This window comes from Humulus lupulus, chromosome 6 (assembly GCF_963169125.1).
Source record: "Humulus lupulus chromosome 6, drHumLupu1.1, whole genome shotgun sequence".
Classification (NCBI taxonomy): Eukaryota; Viridiplantae; Streptophyta; class Magnoliopsida; order Rosales; family Cannabaceae; genus Humulus; species Humulus lupulus.
The window spans coordinates 30,983,165-31,008,257 of NC_084798.1; the positions used below are offsets into that span (position 1 = coordinate 30,983,165).

The 25,093-nt window shown below is 39.7% G+C and overlaps 4 protein-coding genes across 11 annotated transcripts; 2 read left to right on the forward strand and 2 right to left on the reverse strand.

Annotated features, from left to right (window-relative positions):
• The first annotated feature begins 724 nt into the window (after positions 1–724).
• Positions 725–2,879, forward strand: LOC133781999 (ubiquinol oxidase, mitochondrial-like). The gene is made up of 4 exons (XM_062221130.1): positions 725–1,252; positions 1,344–1,472; positions 1,891–2,379; positions 2,475–2,879. The coding sequence occupies exons 1-4, from the start codon at positions 878–880 to the stop codon at positions 2,532–2,534; spliced, it is 1,053 nt and encodes a 350-aa protein (XP_062077114.1). The 5' UTR covers positions 725–877; the 3' UTR covers positions 2,535–2,879.
• Positions 2,880–3,599: 720 nt separating this feature from the next.
• LOC133782001 (uncharacterized) lies at positions 3,600–5,498 on the reverse strand. Of its 4 annotated transcripts, none has more exons than XR_009870302.1 (4): positions 5,430–5,498; positions 4,569–4,612; positions 4,172–4,308; positions 3,600–4,081 (listed from the first exon to the last, which is right to left on the reverse strand). XR_009870302.1 is itself a non-coding variant. In XM_062221138.1 (3 exons), the coding sequence occupies exons 2-3, from the start codon at positions 4,277–4,279 to the stop codon at positions 3,860–3,862; spliced, it is 330 nt and encodes a 109-aa protein (XP_062077122.1). In that variant the 5' UTR covers positions 4,280–4,299; positions 5,430–5,469; the 3' UTR covers positions 3,600–3,859. The 4 variants fall into 4 exon arrangements, 2 of the variants coding, with proteins under 2 accessions (XP_062077122.1, XP_062077121.1); XR_009870303.1 differs by having other exon boundaries at positions 4,172–4,299; positions 5,430–5,463; XM_062221138.1 differs by lacking the exon at positions 4,569–4,612 and having other exon boundaries at positions 4,172–4,299; positions 5,430–5,469.
• LOC133782000 (uncharacterized) lies at positions 5,492–12,503 on the forward strand. Of its 5 annotated transcripts, none has more exons than XM_062221131.1 (5): positions 5,492–5,712; positions 6,258–6,352; positions 10,998–11,159; positions 11,265–11,659; positions 11,755–12,503. In XM_062221131.1, exons 1-5 carry the CDS (start codon positions 5,537–5,539, stop codon positions 12,217–12,219), a joined length of 1,293 nt encoding a protein of 430 aa, XP_062077115.1. In that variant the 5' UTR covers positions 5,492–5,536; the 3' UTR covers positions 12,220–12,503. The 5 variants fall into 5 exon arrangements, with proteins under 5 accessions (XP_062077115.1, XP_062077116.1, XP_062077118.1 ...); XM_062221132.1 differs by having other exon boundaries at positions 5,499–5,712; positions 11,283–11,659; XM_062221134.1 differs by having other exon boundaries at positions 5,579–5,712; positions 6,203–6,352.
• A 3,740-nt stretch (positions 12,504–16,243) lies between these two features.
• On the reverse strand, positions 16,244–17,952 carry LOC133784923 (uncharacterized). The gene is made up of 3 exons (XM_062224190.1): positions 17,749–17,952; positions 17,037–17,601; positions 16,244–16,932 (listed from the first exon to the last, which is right to left on the reverse strand). The coding sequence occupies exons 1-3, from the start codon at positions 17,950–17,952 to the stop codon at positions 16,244–16,246; spliced, it is 1,458 nt and encodes a 485-aa protein (XP_062080174.1).
• Between the last annotated feature and the right edge of the window lie 7,141 nt (positions 17,953–25,093).

A 25,093-nucleotide genomic window follows, 5' to 3' on the forward strand; every position in this document is an offset into this window, starting at 1 on the left:
AATGTCCCAAGATATAGGCAAAAGTGATGCTCCATTCTAATAAAATTCAATATATTTAAATTTCTATTTGACCTGAAATTTAAATAAATAAAAAGTAATTGGACCGGATCGCGAACCAAAAGACAAACCATTGAAGACGTCGCATACAATCCCACCCCAAATAAATAACTGTCAACACTCCACTCAAATTCGCAGAAGTTGACTCATCAAATCCTGTGCTTCTTATTCCATACTATTACACTACGACCTAACTATCTTCCTAATCTAAAGAATTTTTGTTTTTAAATTTTTTAAACACAAAATGAAAATAAAATTTTATTTTTATTTCTTTATTTTTAAAAAATAAAAATATATTTGGTAACTATTTTTGTTTTTTGTTTTTAAAAATAAAAAATAATAAACGCGTTTAATAATTTTTATTTTTATTTTTTGTTTAACAATATGAAATGTTGATTTGAAAAAAAGAAGAAAGAAAAAATTGAAAACTGTTTAAAAAAAATTTGAAAGTGAAAAAATTCTATTTTCAAATTTTAATTAAAATTTAAAAAAATAATAAATAAAAATAAAATTACCAAATACATTTTTTTTGTTTAATTGTCAAATTTTTAATTAATTAAATAAAAAACTATTTTTTTTTTTAAGTGTTTCCAAATAACACGGTTACCTCTTGCACAATTAACTAGATCAAAACCACATTTGCAATCTGAACCCTACACCCGCGAAGCACACTACCAAAACCGCTCAACCGGCACAATAAATATAAACAAAGACATCGTTGACCGTCTCCGATTTCAAGTCTTCCAACGACTCCAAATATCGATTTGACAGAAAATCCCAAAACTCTTGGAGCTATTTTCGGAAGAAGAAGAAGATCACTATGATGATCATGAAGATGATGAGGGTGGCGAGGTCAGTCAACAATGGCGGGAGCAGTAGTAATATCAGCAGCATCAGCAACTTCCACCGCCATATTTCCATGTCGGTCTTTCCGGCGAGGTCTCTGGCCAGTGGAAGCGGTTTTAATGCGGTGGATGATTTGTACTTGACGAAGAGAATCATGACGATGATGAAGATGAGTGCGGCTTCTTTCTCTTCTTCTTCGTCGCCGGCGAAAACGACGTCGTTGACGGAGAAGGAGGAGCTGAAAGGGAAGAAGGATCAAAGTAACGCGATTGTTTCGAGCTATTGGGGGGTTTCGAGACAGAAGATTACTCGGGAAGATGGAACCGAGTGGCCATGGAACTGCTTTATGGTAAATTCGATCGTTTTCAGTCTCGATTCTCTTAGGAATCCAAGTGTGTGAAATTTGAGTTGAATTTTTTTTTGTGAATGTGTGAATGCAGCCATGGGAGACCTACGCTGCAGATTTGTCGATCGATTTGAGCAAACACCATGTGCCGAAGACGTTCGGGGATAAGTTCGCTTATAAAACAGTCAAACTCCTCAGGATTCCGACGGATTTGTTCTTCAGGGTTTTTTCTCTTATCTCAGTCAAATAGCTCTGTTCTCTATTTTTTCTAGGCATAGTTAATAAAAATTGAAATTTAGAGTCTTGTAGTGAGATTCTGAATAGTAATTAAGAAAAGAAAAAATATCATTTGTTTTGGACGGAAGCTTAATTTATGAATAGCAAAAAGAAAGGTACTTTGCTAAGATTTGAAGAGATATTTAGAGTAAAAAATGTAACTGTAGTTTTCACTACATATTTTCCTAAGAACAATTTTACTAAATATCAATTGTACCATTGAATTGATCTTAGTAATGATCTGTGGTGAGGTATTTCACTGTGAATGATCACATATTACACATAATTCCTCTATTTCAGTAAATATACTATTTATTTTCCTTTTAAACTAACATGTAGTTATCAATGGATTCTATATCTTGCAGAGACGATATGGGTGTCGAGCAATGATGTTAGAAACTGTTGCAGCCGTCCCTGGCATGGTAGGAGGTGTCCTCCTTCACTTGAGGTCTCTCCGCAAGTTCGAGCAAAGCGGTGGTTGGATCAAGGCCTTGCTTGAAGAAGCAGAGAACGAGAGAATGCACCTAATGACAATGGTGGAACTGGTTCAGCCCAAATGGTACGAGAGACTACTGGTTCTAGCCGTTCAGGGAGTCTTCTTCAATGCTTACTTTGTGCTTTATGTACTCTCCCCCAAGCTAGCACATAGAATTGTTGGTTACTTGGAAGAGGAGGCTGTACATTCTTATACGGAGTACTTGAAGGATCTCAATGAAGGTAGGATCGAAAATGTCCCGGCTCCTGCCATTGCAATTGACTACTGGAGATTACCAAAGGACGCAACCCTTAAAGATGTCATTACTGTTATTCGTGCTGATGAAGCTCACCACCGCGATGTCAACCATTTTGCATCAGTGAGTATTATTCGACCCTTGATAAGTTGTACAATAATTCTCTATTTGGTTTCAGTGTCGAAAATTGATTGTGTGGTGGGGTTTTTGTTATGCAGGATATCCATTTTCAGGGAAAAGAATTGAAAGAATCTCCAGCTCCAGTTGGATACCATTGAGGATATATATAAATATATATATATATATATATATATATTGATGATATATACAAGTCTTGGACTGCTTATGACCTAATGTGGACTCAAAGAGCTTCAAGTTCAAAAGCTACCGATCTTTTATCAGAACCTCCGATTCTATGTTTATAACCATTTTTGGAGGGATATATTGTAGTTTGATATAGAAAACCATGCTTGTGTTGTAAAATTGTTCATGAATTCTATAAAAAGTAGTCAATGTTTACAAACTTGAAATAATATATTTCTAAAATGAGTGATGTTAAGTACAAAATTTATTGTAACAAGCATTACAACTATTTGAGTAGACAAGGTTGTATTGCTTTTTTACCATTCGAGTACATGGTTGTAATGCTTTCTTTTCCTTTCTTGTAACGGTTTGTAACTTTTTTTAGCTCCTAATTTTTTAGAACAGGGAACTAACATAATAAATTGTCTATTTGCCAAATCATGCAAATCAAAACCTTAAAATATTTTAATTAAAGCCTGATACTGTTAGATAATTAGTTATTAGTTAGTGGTTATTTGTAAAACACACGTGTATCATTATTTAATTTATTTTGACAAAGCTTTTACGTATCAATGTTTATCATATATCCACATCAAAGAACTGGTATCACAGTAAAGTATACCGTAATTTGAAAAAATTACAAAAATGTGGACTACAATCAAAAAAAGAAAAACAAAATATGATGAACTATAAATAGTCAAGATTAAGGCTACAGTATTAGAAACTGTTACGGCAACAATTTGTAAAATGTCCTAATGAACAGTTTGTACTTGCATCACTCTCTACAATTTTCCCGAGAATATATACACTATTTGGAGAATTTTTAATTCCTTATTTCAAATTGTATTCAATAAAAAATATGAAATCCTAAAAATTAATTCTCATTTCATTTCTTTTCCTTATTCTCGTTCTCATTATTTATAATAAAATTTACTCGTCGTTTATTACAACGGTCATTACATATAATTTTAAAAATTTGTCTGCAGGTATTAATAATCATTTTTTTATATAAATGTTTATATGTATTGTACCTATTGGAGTGAAGAAAAAATCACTATCCAATAATTTGTGACCAAATATGAAAGTATTGATGGAAATACAATGAACTTACACCAGACATTTCAGCCAAAACAAATTCAATCAGATGTAAGGAAATCAATGCTTTAGTTAAAACACCCTCTTTCAGCTCAGCTCTTAACTATTTAACTTGTATGTAGCAACTTCTGAATTTTTTTGCTATCAAAATTGACATTTCATTTTTTTTTTCTTTCCCAAACAGTTCTAGAGTTTTACTTACCTCTTACTTGATCATGCTTTTAGTCTCATCTTCAACTGAGTCAAAAGTATTATAAAGAGCAGGAAAAATGGATGATAGATTCTTTAAAGTCACATATGCCTTCTTATAATTTGGTTTGGCAACCAAAGTTTTCCCTCTAAACTTCTTCTTTCCCTGCATGTTTAGTGTCCTTACCTTCTCAACCTCAAATCCGTATAACGATTCAAGAACCTTCTTGATTTCAGTCTGTGAAGAAACGAAATCGAGTAAGCGAAATAAGGACATGTTTCAAGAATGTAAGAAGTATGTAAGTGACTTTGTGATGATTTGTAGTACCTTAGAAGCAGAAGGGACAGTTTTTATAGCAATATCTCTGGTGTTGTTAGAGGAAGTAGGTATTAGGAGTTCAAATGGAAGATCACCAAAATGCATAATCCTTCCCATCTTATATGTTACTTTAATCTCTGCATATACTAATTATTTTTCTTCGTTAGACAAAATAATGGTTGAAGGAGGTTATCATGTTAGTAAATTACAAGGGTAGTTAATTTCATCAAAAACTAATAGTCTGATGTCGGTAGACTAAAAGCATACAAAGACTATAATACATCACAAGAGAGCAATCACTACAAATTTACAAGCTCATAGTTTCTTCTCAGTTTCACCACCAATTTGAATTGAAAGAAGAGGTTTAAGGTGCTATTATAACAAACAAACAATGCTCTTGTCTTACCTTAAAACCTATCAACCCAGAAAACAGAAAAACTGCAAATCATCCTGCATTTGATTTGATCATACTATTAATTTATTATGTTCAGGAAAGCACTGAGTGCCTCCTACAATTTAAAGCAAAGTAACTCTACTACATGGCAGATCTCAAAAAAAAGAAAGAAAAAAAAAACAGAAAACTCTACTGGATGGCATTGGCATTGTAATTCTTCCACTTATAAACAACATTTTATAGTTGAATTCTTCTAATTAAATTCTTGTTCTACATGAGAAAATTACACGATAATACTAAAGAAATTGAATTTGATCAATTGATTAAGTACCAATACAGAGAATTGTGAGAAAACACACCTATTTTCTCATAGGTTCAAATGAAATACCACATCCATTCCAGTCCTGTGTTCAGAAAAATATAGTGTATCCCCAAGGCTTGAGTTTTGCAAAAAAAAAAAAAAAACACACCTCCCAGGGGATATATTTTGCATTTCTAAACCTCACCAAAAAACATAAATAAAATTAAAAAACAAAAAGGATATTTTTCCAAATTACAGAATAAAAATTGTATCATGTACAAAACACATTTCATCATTCATTGATAAAAAAAAACCCAAAACTAATAAACTTGAGATAAATTTATAAATATAACAGACCCATTTGAAGAAAATCAATCAAATAGGATTTGATAATATATTGAAACTAAAATAAACTTTTCCTTCTAGTTTGTCATCAAATATGCTCAAGTATAATAATCTCTTCAATGATTTTCAAGGAACAAACAAGTCAAACATCACCAATACAAACACCAAAATAAAACAGTGCATTTGATAAACAAGAAAATAGCAGAGAAAAATACTAGAAAGTGCACCTGCTCTGCTCTGCTTGTGAAGTGAAGACCGGCGCCTAAGTTTGAGCTACTCTCCACAATGCTCTTCTTTTTTAACTTTTCAAGAGAATGGGCCTCGGCCCATTAATATGCAAAATAGCCCCAAAAAATGGTCTCTCATTCCCAACACATTTTACTATAGTTTCCACTTCTTCTCTCTTATTCTTTCGTATTCTTCTACAATCTTCTTCGTCTCTTCAATTTCTACTTGCATTCAACTCTATGCCGACCAGAAACTCCGGCAATCTCCCAACTCTACTCCGGCGTAAGTTTTTTCATCTGTTGTTGCTGTGTTCAAATTTTGCATTGTATTTTTTAGTTTGGTGTTGTGTTTTTAAGTTTTAAGGCTTAAACTGAAGAAGAAGAAGAAAAAAGAAAAAGACGGTGAGCTCAAACTGTTTGTAAAAAATCCTCAGAGAAAGAAGACTTAATGCATTGGTTGGTAAATTAGAATGTAACCTTTTTAGTGGTAACTTTTCCCCAAGTATATTCATGATGCTTAAATTTAAATTTCTGGTCTTCTGCTATTTTTGGTGACGTTTCTTCTTTCCAGTTTTCGAATGAGATGGTGCATTGACACTACTGAATACTCTTGAAATTGATATAGTAAGATAAGGCATACACGGGTTCTAATACATTATTATTTTCTAGTAGGTTTCTCTTGAATAATGAATTGTTGACTAATTATGTTTGTCATCAAACTTTACCACCTTTACTTTTTAGAGCTGAAATATGATTTGTTTTTATTAATGTAGTACGTCGGAGTTGCTTAAAAAATTGCTAACCGTAAAAAATCTGGAATATGCATAGCCGTTGTGAAGTTGTGGAGGATAATTTTCAAGAGAAAGCAGTAGACTCGAATGATACAACTATTCCAACCCATAAACAAGTAAAAAAAGCCCAAGGTAAGTATTGCAAACCTCTCCTTGTTGGTGATTCATCTAAAGGGCACTGGACATTTAAAAAGGCACATAATTGCATGCTTAAAGAAACATGGTTTGGTTAATGAGCTAACTCAGAATCAAAGTGTTAGTACTTGGATTTATGATCTGTTGTTGCTAAAGAATGTCTTGCTAAATACATAGCATAAACTGATTTGCCAATTAATATTGGAGAGAGAGTGTAGTTTGAAGAGTTCATTAAAGAAAAGCTTATTGTTCACAATTTAAGTCTCTTTCTAGAACAACTAAAGGAACAAATATGATCAAAGCTTATAAAGCTATGTGTGCAAAGTTGATTGGTGATTTTAAGTATTATGAATGATTATATTACTTGCACATATGATACTTTGGAATGTTGACCTAGTTTTTACTTCAATAATAATATAAAAGACAACAATTTTTTCGTGGTTCAATTGTTAATGAAGTCTAGTCCACTTCGTTTTAACCTTGCAAACCTTTACTCCTCTAATGTGTGCGATAAGTCTGTGCTCTGTCCTTCCTCAGGCTTTTACGTACAACTTCTATCATTATACTTTGTACTCCCTTGAAGGCATGCTCTACATTTGGCTTTTCTATGGGACTTATCTGGGTAATTGGTGAGCCTCAAAGGTCTTTAACTTGTGATATAGGTATATCTTAGCATACAAGTGTGATGCCTTGAGGCTAAGGCCATCTTGCGACCAATGCTACCTTGCAAGGCTAAGGACCTCTGCAAGGTCCCACCTTGGGCAACTCTTCTTTATGAAATCCTTACTCATGACGCTTTTTCTTATGTAATTCTCTTCGCTGAACATTCACCCGCTACCATTTTTTCATGACCACACTTGCCCCTAGTTTACGAAGGGATTTCAAAACCTCATTGTAGAGTAATTGTGGTGTGGTGCTACCCCCACAACACATACTCACTCTCTCTCTACGAATTCTCTCTCAACAATTCCCATTTTCTCTCATCTTTTTCTCATTTTCTCTTCCAAAATCACCTCTAAATCTCCAATAATCCCAAATCAAAACCTAAATTCCTATCATCCATTTTACAATAGCCCTCATTTTTTCTAAAAAACCCAAACCCTAGAAACTCACCATTGTGGAAGAGAAGGAGTTGGGGGAAGGATTTTTATCATCCAGGGTTTTTGTCATCATTAAGGGAAAAGTAAGTGTATTCCTCTACCTTTCTCATTTCTCATTGGAATTATGATTTGGTTTGTTTGGTAGCGAGGATAAATCTTGGAATTGATTGTATATATTATTGCCTTTTTTATTGGACTGTGAACATTGGAAGGGTTATATTTTTTTTGTTGTGGTAAAATTTTGGGAAGTAAAAAATTAAGAGGTGCTGCGGATTTTTGTCAAAGTATTTGGAGAATTTTTTTGTTATGGGGCTAAGGAAAAATCCCATTAGGGAAGCCTCATGCAAGAATGCCAACAAACCATCCACATCCGAGACCCACCACCACAACCAACACCACCCCCTCCTTAAGAGTTTGACCCCTCCAAATTTATTAGTAAGGATGCCTTTGACTACTATCAAAGATTGTCTCAAAGACACGTAATTCAAGAAAGGGGATGGAATTCCAGGACCACTCGTATCCTCAGGAAACCTATGAAATCATTCGAGCAGAGATTCAAGGTAGAAATTGGCAGAGTTTTGTGGATCCTCGTATGACAAAGGCCAATTGCTCGATGGTTTATGAGTTTTATGCCAACTATCCGGGAGTGGTTAATTGGAAAGTATTTGTACAAGGGGTGTGGGTGGAGTGCAATATTGATAACGTCGATGCACTATATGGGTTGCCAATGCTGCAGCAGGAGGATGATGAGTATTATGAGTTGGCTTATTATAGTGAGGTAGATTGGAATAATGTTGCTGAGACATTGAGAATTCCAGGAGCTAGTTTTGTGATGCAAGATGGGAACCCAAAGAATTTCAGGAGGTATCAAATGAACTGAGTGGCTAAGGCTTGAACTCTTTTTGTGAGTGCGAGGCTTATGCCTGTTTAACGCCCAAACGTGACTTCCACTTAGCGGTGGTTGCAGTATAGATCGGGTGGTCGATTCCACAAGGAGGCAAATGAATAAAGTTAATCAATAAATAAATGTTAGAGATAAATAATATGAAGAAAATAGAACAAGTGATATTTTTGTTGTTTTTGAAATTTAAAGATTAGAAATGAAAATAGAATAAAGTGTGATGTAACAATAGGTAACAAATAGGAAGGATCAAGAGTCACTGTAGATGTGATTTCCTACAATTGATTAGATGGGCACCAGCAACCTGTCAAGAACAAAGATAGAGACGAGAGTTCAATTGGGAGCACCGGTGGGGTGTCAGCCAAAGGGACTCCGACGCTCAAGTCAGTCGGGTTGTAATGAGAGCTAATAGAAAGTAATAAAATTACGATATAAATAATCGAAATAATGATGGATGGAAGAGTCGTAAAATGGTCAGAGTGACGGTGGCGATGACGGAGGAGCCGAGCGACTAGGTCAGGTCCAATCAAGCTGACTAACTAGTCTTGCTTGACTGGATCGCTCAGAAATAGAGTAACCTTTGTTTCAATTAAAGAGTAGAGAAAGTCCAGTGATTATCTGATGCCTTTTCTCAACCCCTGATGGTCTTATTTATTGTCCTCCTTTTCGTTCCGTCCTCCTCCGTCTTTCTGATTCGTTTGACTCACTCCAAGTGGTTTCTTTCCGAAATATTCTCGGCGAATGTGGTGGGAGCCTTGACTGTTTCAAGGTCCCTGGCTGACTGAGCGTATCCGGGTTCATGTTTGGGTATGGTTTTGGGCGTTTGGATGAAAGGTATACGTGGTTTAAATTGTTTCCCGGACCCATGTCCGAGTGTGTGGCCTTATGCGGCCACGTGATGTACATGTGGCTGAGTGTCCGATTGGCTGTGGATGCATGCAGGCCTCGCTGGCGAAGTGACACGCACTCGCGCGCAGCTGGATGTCCGAGCGGCCGAGAGGTTTGTTGATGCGCGCAGCTGGCTGACCGGCTGTCTGAGGGGCCGAGGGGCCTACTGATGCGCGCGGGCCTAGTTGGCTGGTTGTCCGAGTGGTCGAGGAACCTGCTGATGCGCGCGGGCCTTGGACGAGTGACATGCATTCGTGAGTTAGGTTGGTTGTCCGAATGCCTTGCAGACTAGAGTGCATATTGTTTGGTACGAACTGTGCGCATGAGGGGAGCCAGGTCCGATTGGAGCTCATAAATTTTATCAAGTTTTATATGATTTTGTGTGGGTTTATATTTTACCAAGTCTGTCCAAACCCAAACCTGCTTTTTGGTAAAAAAAATTTGTAGGTATATCATTTTCCCCATTGGATGGTCGACATTTGTCATCCATCCAAGGTCCCTTTGAGCCTATAAAAGTGAGCATTGTTTACAAGCTCTTCACATTTGGTGGAGCATTTGGTGGGGCTTGTCTTAAAGGCTTGGAGGAAAGCTCTCTAGAGGTTGGTTTCCTTTTCCTTTCTTTCTTTGAATATTCATATGTCGTTCTTCGTGTTCTTGAGGTCGTTTTGTATGGGTTGTAGTTGTAACTTTAGTTTGATTCACTTTTTATTGCCGTTTGCATTTGATCTTTGTTGATAGTAGGAATATGTTTTTTTTACTGTTTGCCATGTATTATGATAGTTTTGCCTTTCTGAGTACATTCTCTTAGGACGAGTGACCCTATGTCCGACCGTCCGGATGGTTAGATGAGAACTAGTTGTCTGTCTGTCTTTCTGTTAGTCATTAACTTTTTGATCTATATTGTCTTGCTATCTGGTAGGCCGATAATGTTTATAATTACTTATACGTCCACTCGAACTTAGATAGTGCATTTGTTCTAGGTGGTCTTTCGAGCATGTCATCCAGTAATCGAGGCAGTCTTGCTGGGTCTTCTGGTAGGATGACCTGTTCATCTAGTGATGATGGTAGCTGCACCAATCCCAATATTCCTATTGGCGTGGTCGGCATTGGTGTGGATAGTGATGAGCCTATAGTTGGTGGTCTCTTTAGTCGCATGCTTCTGGGTTATAACCCGGAGTCAAAGATTACTTTAGAGGATTTGCCTCAGCTTCGTCGGGCTTATGATATACCTAGTTATGCTAGTCTGCATGCCCCGTCTGGTGGGGAGCGGGCTAATTGGAATTTACCTGGCTGGGTATGCATGTATGAGCTTCCTTTCAAGGAAGGGTTCAGATTTCCTCTTCCTAGGTTAGTGAAAGAAGTATGTGAGTATCATACTGTATCACCCAGTCAGCTGATGCCGAATGTCTGGCGTGCTCTGATGGCCATGGAAGCTTTTAGTGAGAAACATGGCATTGAGTTTACTGTCGAAGAGGCGTTACTTGCATACTCTTTGAAGGAGCATCATACGGACAAGGGTAGATACCAATTCTTGTCTCAGTCGAAGAGTTCCCTTATTGTAGATCTGAAAGATTGTGACAAACTTCCATCGATACTTTTTTGTTTCTCATAATGTGTTGGGGTTGCCGGCTGACTGTAAGATTCCTCATGCATGGTCTTCAGCCAGTGAGTGCTTGCGTGTGATGAAATGAGTAATTTCTTTCTGTAGTTTTTGCTGACATTCTTCTGACTGGTTGTTTTGTTTAATTTGTAGGCAGAGTGAACATCCCGTTTGCCTGGGTGTGTCGAGGAGCTCAAGGAAGGGTTGATCGGTTTGCTGAGTTTCGAGAAGAAGATCGTAGGTGGCAAGCGATCTTGTCTGAGGAGAATCTTCGTGGTAGCTCTTTGTGGAGTCAGGTTCCTCGTCATCCTGAAGGTATTACCCTTCCTACGACTCCTATTCAATCTCGCATTATACTTATCACACGAAGTCTTGAGATTTTGGGGTATGAATCGTCTTTGCTGACTGAACTGATGCCAGGCAAACGAAATTTTGCAGACCTTCTTATGGCTGGAGAAATGTTTCGTCTAAATCTGACAGGCTTTGGGGCTATGGAACGCCTACGAGCACGTAAGAAGCAGGCAATTGCATCGTCAAGTGCTGAGAATGATGTTGTCAATGAAGTTCCTCCTCTTCCTCTTCCTACTGCTGGAAAGACTCAGAAGAACAAGAAGAAGCGGACTTCTCCAACTGATTCGTCTGACTGGTTTGCTGAGAAGATAGAGCTTTCTTTTCCGTCATCCGCCTCAGCACATTCTGAGTTTCGTCCTCACCTTGAGGAGGTTAATAAGCTACTATGGCCTGAGGACAAAGACAGGTTTGATCAGCTTGGATCAAAGTCATCGCTTTCTGCTTCCATTTCTCACGTCTTTCAGGTTTGTCTGATTTGTCAATTTTATTTCATAATGATGGGTAGTCAGACTGATTGATTGATTGATTGTTTTGTTATTGTTTTTCTTTATTATGTCAGGGTATGCAAGGCCTTATGTGGGCCAATGAGAAGATTCAAGAACTAGAAAAACAAGTGAAAACATTGAACCGTCAAAATGTTGATTTTCGGTCTGAGGTCAAGGGATTGAAGACTTGTAAAAAAGACCTTGAGAAACTTAACGGGGATCTCAAGACCCAATTAGATGCCAAGGAGCTAGATGCTAGTCGCCTACAACCTACTTTGGATACTTTGGCCAATGTTCGAACCAAGGTTGATATGTTAGAAGGTCGTTTGACTGATATTGCCTTAGAGACTGAGATCCAGTGTCGTGGTCAGATGGCGATTGACTTTCGTGATGGGAAGACTGATTCCTGGAATGTAAGTCAGTTCATAGCCGACTATGAAGAACTGCAACAAATGAGGGTTGAAGAGGCTATTCAAGCTAACAATCTGGCTGTCTCCTTTGGAGACATGACTACAGGCGATCTTGGGCAGGAGGATTGATTTCTGATCCTTGCTTGATTTAGTATTTCTTTGTCGTAGAAGCCTTTTCTTATTCTTCTGTTTTTTATATGTTTTCTACGATTGCACAAACTTTTTATAAGTTGTTGTATGTTGTTGTAATTTCTTTCTAACAAGATTATGTCGGTAGTAGTTGGTCTAGCTTGAATGGCAGGCTGGCAGTCTTGATGGTTATGAAACAATCTTGTATTTTGGCTCAAAGTAATCTTGTATCCTACATATTTTTCTTTATATTAAAATGACTAGAAGTATTATCTTACTTTTCATATTAATCTTGTCCGGATGACTGACTGGGTGGCCGATTGTCTTGGCTAATCATATCATTCACTGTGGTATTCAGGCTGACGATATACTCTATCTTTGTCCCCAGTCTAAGTGTAATATACTTGGAATTTTAGACTTAGACTATTGGTTTTCTTTTTTGTGTTAACTCGGGCGTTTGTCCTCGGATAAATTATGGTCAGGCCAGTTCACTTTCTTGACTAACTTGCTTGGATGACCAATCTTAGGTAAAAAGAAAACATTGGACGTAATTTTGGGGCTGCACTCCATAGAGCTGCCTACATACCCTTGTCAGGGATCAAGCCCAAATATAGTTTTGACACTTCCTGCATGATAGTGTCAGTATGTTGCTTGAATGAAGATCTCGTGAGATCAATGATGAAAGAAATGAAAGAAGATTGGGTTGAGTTAAAGTGATACTGTTTTAAGTGGACAGCGTTCCAGCTGTTGTTGATTTCACGTCCATCTTTAGTTTGTAGCTTGTATGCTCCATGTCCGACTACCTTTGTGACCAGGTAGGGGCCTTCCCATGTCGGGGCGAGCTTACCTGCTCCCGCTTCTTTAGTGTTCTGGAAGACTCTTCGTAGAACCCAATCTCCTACTTTGAATGTCCGAGTGCAGATGTTCTTGTTGTAATGTCTAGTTATGCTTTGTTGATAGACCGAGACTCTTAAGAGTGCTTTGTCCCTTCTTTCGTCGATGGTGTCGAGTTCATGGCACATGTTTTCCCAATTTGCTTCGTCTGTCGTCAGCTCATATCTGGCTGTTAGAACTTCGCTCTCAGTAGGGATGACTGCCTCCATCCCGTAGGCTAATGAGAATGGTGTTTCCCCTGTCGCAGTCCTGGTTGTGGTTCGATAGGACCATAGGATTCCTGGCAACTCGTCAGCCCATCTTCCCTTAGCTTTTTCAAGGCGCTTCTTAATTTTGTTCATGATGGTCTTGTTGGAAGACTCTGCTTGTCCATTTGCTTGGGGATACCTTAGTGTGGAGAAGCTGAGCTTGATGTTCCAGAATTTGCAGAAGTCTTGGAAGTCGAAACTGATGAATTGAGAGCCGTTGTCTGTCACGATTTCTTTTGGTACTCCGTACCTACAGATCACATTCTTCCAAATGAAACCCTTTACTTCTTTGTCTCGGACTTGGTGGAATGAGTCTGCTTTGATCCACTTGCTGAAGTAGTCGGTCACTGCAAGCATGTACATCTTCTGTCCTGGTGCAGTTGGAAGCTTGCCTACTATATCCATCCCCCATTTCATGAATGGCCAAGGGGATGTGATTGAAATGAGACGCTCCGGAGGTTGGTGGGATATTTGAGCGAACCGTTGGCATTTGTCGCATCGTCTTGCATAGTCAGACGAATCAGCTCGCATAGTTGGCCAGTAGTAGCCTTGTGTTAGGGCACGATGCGCTAAGCTTCGCCCTCCAGAGTGGTTGCCGCACTCTCCTTCATGCAACTCAACCAGTACGTATTTGGCTTCTGCAGGGTTGATGCATTTCAAATCTGGACTAGAAAAGGAACGTTTATAGAGCTTACCTCGTATAATAATGAAGCGGGCTGACTAAGCCTTGACCCGACGTGCTTTGTTCTTATCTTCGGGAAGTATGTCCTGTTCCAAGTACTCGACTATTGGAGTCATCCATGTTCAGTTGTTGGAGATGTCACTAACTTGCTCTTCTTCGTCTTTCCAGACAGCTGGCCGTTGGAGATATACCACAGGTATTGTCTTGGGGTCGGTTGTCTGGATGGAGGATCCAAGGTTTGCTAATGCATCTGCATGACTGTTCTCCCCTCTTGGTACTTGGTTGATAGTGAACTCGTCGAAGACTGACTGCAACTCTTTAGTCTTGTTGAGGTAGGCTGTCATTTTGTTATCCCAGGCCTGATAGCTACCTTGCATTTGGTTGACTACCAATTGAGAATCACTGAAGACCACGATCTTTTTTACTCCCATGTCTTTGGCTAGTCCGAGTCCAGCTATCATTGCTTCGTATTCAGCTTCATTGTTGGTAGCTTTGAACCCGCATCTGACTGCTTGTTCGATTACGTCACCTTGGGGTGAAGTCAGGACGAGTCCGAGTCCACTTCCTCTGGTGTTACTTGAGCCGTCTACTTGCAACTTCCAGATTCCGACTGATTGTCCCTCGGTCAGACAACAAAGTTCTTTTTCTGCCTGCACATGCATGTTAGGTGTAAAATCTGCAATGAAGTCAGCTAATACCTGAGATTTAAGGGAAGTTCGTGGCTTGTATGTTACTTCGTACTCGCTGAGCTCTACCGCCCACTTGGTCAGTCTGCCTGATAGTTCTGGTTTGTGGAGGATTGTTTTGAGTGGAAAGGTGGTCAAGACCGTTATTGGATGGCACTGGAAGTATGGGCGTAGCTTCCTTGCTGCGTGGATGAGTGCTAGTGCAAGCTTCTCCAGCTGGCTATATCGGGTTTCTGCATTAAGCAAAGCTTTGCTTACATAGTAGACTGAAGACTGCTTGCCTTCCTCTTCCCGGACTAGGACTGCGCTAACTGCCATCTCGGATACTGCTAGATAGATGAATAATGTCTCATTGTCTTTTGGCTTTGAGAGGAGAGGCGGGCTGGTCAGGTACTGCTTTAGCTGGCCCAGTGCCTTTTCACATTCAGCTGTCCACTCGAAGGTTTTTTATTTCCTTAGTGTGTTGAAGAAGAGGTGACATCGTTCTGAAGACTTTGAGATGAATCGGCTGAGTGCTGCAATGCGTCCAGTTAATTTATGTACGTCTTTTATGCACGTTGGGGAAGGAATCCTTTGGATTGACTCTATCTGTGCTGAATTTGCCTCGATTCCCCTTTGGGTTACTAGGTACCCAAGGAACTTTCTTGCAGTCACACCAAAAGAACATTTAGTGGGATTCCGTTTCATATTATATTTCCTAAGAATGTCAAAAGATTGTTTTAAATGGCTGATATGGTCCTTTGCAATGAGGGATTTGACGAGCATGTCGTCAATGTAGACTTCCATCGTCTTCCCTAGCAAGCCGACAAATATCTTGTTGACTAGTCTCTGATATGTTGCTCCTGCGTTCTTCAATCCGAATGGCATGACCTTGTAGCAGAATATGCCTAAGTTGGTCATGAAGGCTGTCTTTTCCTGGTCGTCTGGATGCATCAGGATCTGGTTGTATCCTGAGTATGCGTCCATGAAGCTTAGGAGTTCATGACCGACTGTGGCGTCTACTAGCATGTCTATGTGTGGTAATGGGAATGAGTCTTTTGGACACGCCTTGTTGAGGTCTGTGAAGTCAATGCAAACTCGCCATTTGCCATTCTTTTTTTTTACGATGACAACGTTAGCCAACCAGTCGGGATAATGCACCTCCCTCACGAACCCATTATCAATAAGTTTTTGAGCTTCTTCGTTAATGGCTTTGTTCTTTTTAGGGGCAAATTTTCTTCTTTTTTGCTTCCTTGGTGGGTAGTCTGGATCAACCTGCAATTTATGGACAATTATTTCGGGGTCAATTCCAGTCATGTCCGCATGGGACCAAGCAAAACAATCATAATGGGCAGATAAAAAATTAATGAGTTTAGTTCTGATGTCAGGGTCCAATCGTGATCCGATTTGGACTTTGTGATCTGGATAGTCCGGATGTATCTGGACTTCGTCCAACTCCTCCATGTCTGGTTGGTTCATCTGGGAGTCAGTCAGTCTGTCTTCCTGTAATTGCTATAACTGAGCGGGTTTGGCCTTCATGTAGTCTGGTAACATGCTCTCGAATCTTTTTGTTGGCCTTTAATTTCTTTTACTCCCCACTTAGTTGGGAACCTTAGGACTTGGTGGTATGTTGAAGGGACTGCCTCCATTTCATGTATCCATGGTCGACCCAGTATCACGTTGTAAGCAGACGGAGAGTCTACTACCAGGAATCTTGTGCATAGATTGACTCCTTCGGCATAGGCAGGTAGCTCGATCTCTCCTAGTGTGTTCTTTTGTTCTCCACTGAAACCGATGAGGATTGTAGTCTTCTTTATAATCTTTGATTCATCTATCCCCATTTCCCTGAGATCACTTAAAAATAAAATGTTAGCTGAACTATCATTATCAATAAGTATACGTTTAGTAAGACAATTAGCAATGTAAAGTGCAATGACAAGAGCATCATGATGTGGGTTGAGGAGTCTGGTTGACTCTGTTGTTGAGAAACTGATGGTTTGAGCTGGTAGGTTGATGGTATTCTTCTCTGTCTTGCTGCACTCTCCTTTGATCCAGTTGGTCTTCCTGGCATGTCTTTTGGCTGCTGAATGGGTGACTCCGCTTACCTCAGAGCCACTAGTTATTACGTTCACCATCCGTTCATGAGTAGGTGGCTTCGGTGGGGTTACTTCTCTTCGGACGACTGACTTGTCTGCCTCCTGCTGGAATGTTCTTTTGCCTTTGTCTGTAAGTAAGTCAGTCAGATGACCACGTTTAATAGGTTGGATACTTCGAGTCTTAAGGCAATGCACTCATCCGTTCGGTGACCGTGGTCATTGTGGAATTCACACCATTTTGCTTTGTCTCGCTGGTCAGACGGAGTCCTCATCCTTTCCGGCCATTTCACTTTGTCTCCGAGTCCTTTCAGTACGCCAACGACATCGGCTGGTGAAATTGAAAGATTGTACTCTGGTATCTTTGGTCCATCTCGCAGACGTGTCTCGGACGACCGGTTGTACTCCCTCCTTCTGTTCTCTGATCTGTTGGGATACGGGTATGGCTCAGATCGTCTATCACTCTGCCGTCTGCCTATCCTTGAGTCTATTCGAGTGTCTTTCCTTGGAGAAGAGTGATAATAGTTAGCTTCATCCTCCTCCCACTTGATATGTGCCCAGGCTTTGGCGAGAACGTCTTTCATCGTCTTGCAAGGATACTTGGTAAGTTCTTTGAATAGGTCTGAGTCGTAGCGGAGTCCTTTGCGGAAGGCTGAGATGGCTGTGTCCTGATTACAATGGGTTATAGAAACCTTCTCTTTGTTGAAGCGGCCTACGTACTCTCGTAAGGGCTCACTCCGTCGTTGAACTATGATGTAGAGGTCTTCTGCAGACTTTTCAAGTTTCCTGCTACTAGCAAACTGCTCAACAAAAGTGTCAGTCAATTGTGCAAAAGTATAAATAGAATTATTAGGTAAATTAGTATACCACTGGAGGGCTGGTCCAATCAGACTAGAACCAAACCCCTTACACATGCATGCTTCTCTCATATCGCGTGGGATGGCAACGGTGAACATCCTCTGCCTATACTGTGCAATGTGATCATCCGGGTCAGACGTCCCGTCAAACATCTTCATATTTGGGAAGTTGAACTTCTTTGGCATTTCCACTAATGCAATGTCGTCTATGAATGGAGAGTCTGCATAACAGCTTGCTGCACTCTTCTTAATCGGAGCCGGCATCCCAGGAATCCGTTGAATGAGCGCCTCCATCTCAGCTAACTTTCAAGCCAACTCGAGATCTTGGATTGGAAATGAGCTTGTGGTTGCTTAGCGGATTGGCTCGCTCATGACTAGGTGATTCATTCCGATTGTCTGTTGCTCAGGTATATTCTGACCAGCTCCAATGATGGTCGGGCTGGCTCCAATGGTAGGCTGACTAGCACTTGGAACCTGCTGCTGTCCGGGTCCAGTGGCTGGCTGACTGGCTCCTGGAATCTGTTGCTGTCCAGGTCCAGTGGCTGGCTGACTGGCTCCTGGAATCTGTTGCTGTCCAGCTGCACCGGCTGGCTGGCTGACTCCTGGAATCTGCTGTGCTCCGGGCGCAGATGAATGTCCATGTTCAGTCATGGTTACCTGTTCGCCTGTATTGACAACAGAATTTTGAATGTTAGACATGGTGGGTGGAGTTTGATAATTCCTTACCGAGGGTGATGGAACTGTCTGATTCGGTCCATCACTGTTAGAGATAGGAGTGAGGTCTCCCAGAGGTTGCATAGGGCTGACTAGGCTTCGAAAGCGGGATGGCTGAGCCTCGGTGGCTTGAGAGGACATGGCCTCCATTCGTACGAGCAGGTCAGCATTCTCTGCTTCGAGCATCCTCAATTTCTCGCATTCTTCATTCATCTGGGCAATAAGGGCAGCGAGTTGAGTAGACAGATCGGGTGTCTCAGTCATGTCTGACATGGCTCTCAAGTGAACTTCTTGATCTCTTTTTCGATCGTCTGATTGCTAGGGCCCCATGGTGGGCGCCAAATTGTAGATGTAATTTCCTACAATTGATTAGATGGGCACCAGCAACCTATCAAGAACAAAGATAGAGACGAGAGTTCAATTGGGAGCACCGGTGGGGTGTCAGCCAAAGGGACTCCGACGCTCAAGTCAGTCGGGTTGTAATGAGAGCTAATAGAAAGTAATAAAATTACGATATAAATAATCGAAATAATGATGGATGGAAGAGTCGTAAAATGGTCAGAGTGACAGTGACGATGACGGAGGAGCCGAGCGACTAGGTCAGGTCCAATCAGGCTGACTAACTAGTCTTGCTTGACTGGATCGCTCAGAAATAGAGTAGACCTTTGTTTCAATTAGAGAGTAGAGAAAGTCCAGTGATTATCTGATGCCTTTTCTCAACTCCTGATGGTCTTATTTATTGTCCTCCTTTTCGTTCCGTCCTCCTCCGTCTTTCTGATTCGTTTGACTCGCTCCAAGTGGTTTCTTTCCGAAATATTCTCGGCGAATGTGGTGGGAGCCTTGACTGTTTCAAGGTCCCTGGCTGACTGAGCGTATCCGGGTTCATGTTCGGGTATGGTTTTGGGCGTTTAGATGGTACATTGTATATGCGAGCCCATTTACATGGGTTTGGGCCTTATTGGCTAATCAGGCTAGCTTATTGGGCTGAGTGATTGCTTGTTGGATTCTTTTTTATCAAGCAGACTGATTTTGCCCACTACAGTCACCAATATGCATACTTATTTATTTGGATATTTGATTCACAAAAATTACACAAATGGATAGTTCACATCCCAACTATTCATTTGGAAGATTTAACATTAAAGGACAAATATATTTCACAAAAATGCATTCAAGTGATTAATATTCTTTACCATGAAAGGATGAGATAAATCTTATGAGAAATCTAAAAATGACATTATACCATTGGCAATAATGCAATAAAAGATTGGACATAAAACCTAACACAAATATTACTTTTACTATTTATAAAATACATAGAAAGAGCATGACTAATTCTATATAGATTTTAGCAAAAGTACATATATATGAGTGAGATAGAAAAAATGATAAAGATATTATCTATATTATTTTTACTAATTTGATAATACATAGAAAGTGCATGACAAAATCTATATACTATTAGTAAACATAAATATAGATAATAAGATGAAGAAGTAGAGATGAAAGAAAATAAATCACTAAAATATATAAATTTTAAGCACAAGGTGAATCAAAAATACAAAACAAAGTCATAGTGCATATATGATCATCCTAACCTTCCTAAGAAGGTTAGCCTATTATACTAGACATTCTCATAAAATTCTAGAGAGAAAATATGAGGAATGAGACTAAAATTTGGTAGAGTTTTGCTACCTAAAAATTACATTCAAATTGTGAAGGAAGAGTCCTTATTTATAGAGGGAGAAAATGACTAAAAAGAAATTAAACAACAATTTGGGGTTTACAAAATAAATCTGAAATATTAATAATAAAATATGATTTTAAAAAATCAAATCTTATTATAAATATTAACCTAGTTATTTTAGTGTACGGTCAAAATGCAATTTTTCAAAAACACCAAAAAAGATGAGCTTTAAAGCTCAAAATGACAATTTTGCAAGGTCCAATGTGCACAAAACATGGGCTGAAGGGTGGCTGTGGCAGAGGAGACTTTGACCCAGCCAATGGGAGCGCGCCACGTAGGTGCTGGGAGACTGCTTGGGCCGTTGGGTTGCGTTTGGGCTTTGGCTGGGTTGTCACGTTGGAGCTTGGATGCTGAAGTGAGACTGGGCGTGAAGGCAGATGGGTATGTTGGGTTGCTGAGGATTGCCGCGTGGCTGAAGGAGAGCTGAAGGTAGATGGGTATGTTGGGTTAGTGGTACGTGGGCTACTGAGGATTGATGGAGGCTCTCGGACAGGTGGCATGCGTGGAGTGCGCCAGGTGGCGTCCAAGGGTGAAGAGAGGCTGGCGGGCCTGGGCTGAATTCTGGGCCTATTTTGGGCTTCAAGTTGCAAAAATACCAACTTTTCATCATTTCTTCAGTTTTATTTATTTATTTCTTCTTTCTTTTTATTTATGCCAAAATGCAACTTTAATTCCTACAAAATAACAATAAATTAAATTATAATCAAATATTTTCATTCATAAAATATATCATATTAATTAAATGAAAATAATAATCAAAACTTAATTTATTTTGACATTTAAGATCAATAAATGTGCACTTTTCACCTCTAATCAATGCCTAATACTCATCTATCTGAAGTTAAGACCAATTAGTGTTTACTTGTTTATGCCATCAGGAAGGAACTTTCAGTGGATATTGGAAGAGTGATACACACTAGTCTTTGAGACTTGTGCAGAATCAGTACCACTGCTGGCTTCGGTCATGGTTCGATGATAACGGATTTGTGTGAGGTATGGGAGGTGCCCAAATACCCAAGTGATCTTTTATAGGAAAGCCATGTGGCCTATTTCTCGAGCTTCCATGATCAAGTTTAACCCACCATCTTTGGAGTCGCCTGCACCACAACCTCGTGGAGCGAGAGTTGTAGAGGAGGGAGGCCAAGACAATGCCTATGTCCCACAAGAAGAGGCGGGAAGGAGAAAGGAGCAACCTCCATTTTTGGCTATAGAACTGCCACAGTATCCTAACACAACTCGGTTGGATTACCTCATCCGCCAACACCAACATACTTATAATTACTTGGGTCAATTCCATGACTTTCATAGGGCCCAAGTGGGCCGTCAAAACGAGTTGGTGTACCTGTGGTCCAATCAAGAGGAGGACAAGTCCTATTTTCCGTATCCACCTCCATGACATCCCTTCCAAAACCCACCGCCATTTTGAGATTCATAGCAAGATAAGTCTTCTTTTCCTTAACTTTTATTATAACATTGGGGACAATGTTTAGTTTAAGTTTGGGGGGGGGAGACTAAAAATTTGTTTGTTTGTTTTTAGTCTTGTTCAGTTGTGTATATGTGTTATGTTGAGTGTGGTGTTGTGATTATTTATGTTTTGTATCTTGTGAGTCTTAGTTTAAGGTTTGAGTCTAACGTGAATCCATTTTGAACTATGATTGCCGATGAAGATAAAATGAATGATAGATTGTATAATTTGAAGAAAATAAATTCATAAAAACTTGTGTGCTTGGTTAACTACTCTTGTATTTCATTAACCTTTTCATGATCTTTGAATTGTGCACTTGAGTTGTTTATGCTTAATTTTCACTTTTCAGCCTTTTTCTTCACCTCAAATCTTCTCAAATTCTCTCGGATGATAAGAACTCATGCCAAATGACCCCAAACATCATAAAATTGCCCATTTTTATCCACCAACTCTGCTTCTTTCCATTCCATCCCGTGATTCATAGCAAAATCATTTGGCATTTGATGTTTGGGGATGATGACCGTCAAACTTCGTTTTATAGATTCATGCCTTAGTTTCGTTTCCCTTTCTTTTTTCTGCTCTGTATAACTCGTTCCAAGAAGTTGTTCCTCGAATTGTGAGAAGAGTCGCGTTTCTTTCGACTCTGTCTCTCATGGACTGACTTGGCACCTCTGGCTGGCTGGGTGAGTGGATTCGGACCTGGGTATGAGCTAAATTTTGCGAGGCCCATTAACGAGTATGACCTATTTTTTTATATTAATGGGGGCTTGGTTGGTCTGTCTACCTACCTTATTGGGCTTGAAGTATATTGAAGAGTTTGTACAGATGTTTACCAAGTTACAATTTGTCCCTCACTCTCAAGTCTGAAATTTATTCTAACCAGAGAGTTTATAACGTCTAGATGGCTGAGTGACTAACGACCATGTGATTGAGTAGTTTCATGGGCACGTGACTGAGTGGGTTGAGTGGCAAATGGCCAAGTGGCTGATTGCTCCTGCATGGCCGAGTGGGCCGTAGACATGCGGTCTAGTGCGCTTGGCATTGGGCATGCAACTGGCGACTTAGATAGGCGAGGCATGCATGCTTGGGGCCTCAGACGTGCCTATAGTCGGTCAGTTGACTCCTTTGGCATGCAATCAATCAATCAACCCCTCAAACATGTAGTCGGTTGGCACCTGTGGGGCATATACGCATGCTTGGATTGAAGCACCTTAGGGTCACACGCGCATGCAACTTGATTGAGTGCGGGTGAGGTGGATTCGTATGTGTTGACGCGGTTTTTCGCCAACAGTGTATTAAGAAATAATAAGGGAGATTAGTGCTTTATGATAAACCGAAATGAAAAGTAAACAGAATTCACTTAAGAACACAAAACTTTTACGTGGTTCAGTGGTTAAAATCCACCTAGTCCACGAGTCAATATAAATGTTGTTTTCCTCTCTATTTTGGCAGAGTTTTGGTATTACAGAATAATAGTTCCCTTTCCTGTCTAATATTCTCAGTATTTATAGGGGAATTCCATAGACATGTTTGGGTAACTATGTGATTCAATCACACATTTACATAATGTCTACATTTAATACAAATAATTCCCATTTATATTGGGATATGATTTGATAACAGGTTCCTGTTACCTCGGATAATAAATACGACAGTCTGGTCATAAATAAACGTATAAAGGGGATCCCGAGTCTCTGGGGATCTCTAAGTATGCAATATACTAGAATTACCGCGAGTTGGATATCTCCTCCAAGTTCGTGCTCGACAACTATTTAATATTCTGAGCTCGCGCTTCACAGCCATCGTATCCTTAGTTCGGGATAAACTCAGGACGCCTAGCACCACGTATGACCACTATGAATCTCGAGTTGCTCACATGGATAATAAGCAGATATTGTTCCCCTTGGTTATTTCTCCGTGTATTTATTTGCCAGATGTACCTAAACTGAGTGAATGAACTCGTACTAAAATCAGGGTAACATTTGCCCCCCAAGCTCCTGCTCGTATATGATGTCGTCACTTTCTGACTTACACAGTAGGAGCTTTTAGACTTCTGTTACTTAAAACCACGACTGCCCACTACTCGAGTACTAGACACATGGTCTATTGCGATTGGCGTCTGTTCGGGTTTCGAGGACTGCAATAATTGTCTTGTCAACTTTTTGCCGTCATTTGGTCTATTTAATCTTGGCCCTTGGATTTTGAACTAACCCAATTGGATGACCTAGATTAATTTCCATGATTTACGTAAATAGGATGGCCAAATTTCAAACCTCACTGCCTTTGCATTTCAAAAGTTCCCTTTTCTGAACTTCCAAGCTTCCCTTCTTTCCTAGAATCCCCAAAATTGTTCATCGTGCCCAGACATTCAGAAGCTTTCTAAGAGTTTCCCATTGCCGAGTCTACTCCCTCTAATCAGCAAACGTATTTTCCTGTAAGTATCTCATCCCTTGGTTTGAAAAGTTATTCCCTTTTTTTTTTCAATGTAGTTTCTGTTCTTAACTATGTTCATCTACAACACACATTGCAGTTACTATTAAGCTATTTCTAAATGTTCATAGGGAATAGGTTTCGATTTAGGTTCAATAGGCGAGTTTAAATATGTTTTAGAAATAAGATCCATAAAATTAGGGAAATTTCTGGGTAAATCGGGGTAACCCTAATGGTGAATTGATTAAAACCAGATAGCTTAGGGGTTACGTTTTCTTAGGTGGTTTTGCACTAAATCGCTTCCCAAGGAAAGTAGGGGTCTGACATTTCTGACACATGGATCCCTAAATATCAAGGGACTGTTGGGAAACCGAGGCACGTAGATTAGGATATCACGTGGCATCACGCGATGGGGCTAAGGCTAACTTTAGCTCGTTTAACCAAAATAAACTCGTTTCGTCCTCCGTACTCTCGCATCATAGTTATAGATCATCTTAGGTTGCCTATTGACTAAGCTGCTTTGTCATCAGGCGATCTGATGGCTCCTTCGAAGAAGAACGCTCCGAAGAAAAATGCCTTGAGCTCATTGTAACGACAAAAAAATTACTAATAAGGCTTAAAGGCCTTGATTATTGTGCCGGGAGGGCATAACTGGATTATGTGTGATTTAAATGATTAAATGCATGATTGTGTGATAAGCATGCTTATATGATTATTTGGATATATGAGATGCATGATTATGTGTATTAGTAAGCATGTAGGCCCTAATTAGATTAAAATGGCATATTCATAATTTTGGCCCGTTGAGGGCATAAATATAATTATTTGCGATAAATTGTTGAGACCACATTATTATGTTGATATATTTGCAACTTGTGACTCGAGGCGATCCTGGTGAGTTGTTTACCGAAAAAGTCATGGTGGGGGATTTATACCCGGCTCGGGGGAGCCTGGGGGTATTTTTGGGAATTTGGGAAATATATTGGAGACTATTCGACATTGAGGAAAATAATTGGTGATTAGTTAGGTGTCGGGAAGTAAGCGGTAATTATTAGGGACACTTGAGGAATTAGCGGGAA

Bases quoted from the DNA above. Each gene is read 5' to 3' on its own strand.
- LOC133784923 (XM_062224190.1), bottom strand. From the start codon at position 17,952: ATGGAGGCGCTCATTCAACGGATTCCTGGGATGCCGGCTCCGATTAAG. The intron at 17,602-17,748 runs GTTGCCATCCCA...TTTGTTGAGCAG, and splicing joins ATAGGCAGAGGATGTTCACC to TTTGCTAGTAGCAGGAAACT. The intron at 16,933-17,036 runs GTGAATTCCACA...ACTTACTTACAG, and splicing joins GCGAGACAAAGCAAAATGGT to ACAAAGGCAAAAGAACATTC.
- LOC133782000 (XM_062221131.1), top strand. From the start codon at position 5,537: ATGCAAAATAGCCCCAAAAAATGGTCTCTCATTCCCAACACATTTTAC. The intron at 6,353-10,997 runs GTAAGTATTGCA...TTTAATTTGTAG, and splicing joins ACAAGTAAAAAAAGCCCAAG to GCAGAGTGAACATCCCGTTT. The intron at 11,160-11,264 runs GTATTACCCTTC...AACTGATGCCAG, and splicing joins GGTTCCTCGTCATCCTGAAG to GCAAACGAAATTTTGCAGAC.
- LOC133782001 (XM_062221138.1), bottom strand. From the start codon at position 4,279: ATGGGAAGGATTATGCATTTTGGTGATCTTCCATTTGAACTCCTAATA. The intron at 4,082-4,171 runs GTACTACAAATC...GTTTCTTCACAG, and splicing joins CTGTCCCTTCTGCTTCTAAG to ACTGAAATCAAGAAGGTTCT.
- LOC133781999 (XM_062221130.1), top strand. From the start codon at position 878: ATGATGATCATGAAGATGATGAGGGTGGCGAGGTCAGTCAACAATGGC. The intron at 1,473-1,890 runs GTTTTTTCTCTT...TATATCTTGCAG, and splicing joins CGACGGATTTGTTCTTCAGG to AGACGATATGGGTGTCGAGC. The intron at 2,380-2,474 runs GTGAGTATTATT...TTTGTTATGCAG, and splicing joins ATGTCAACCATTTTGCATCA to GATATCCATTTTCAGGGAAA.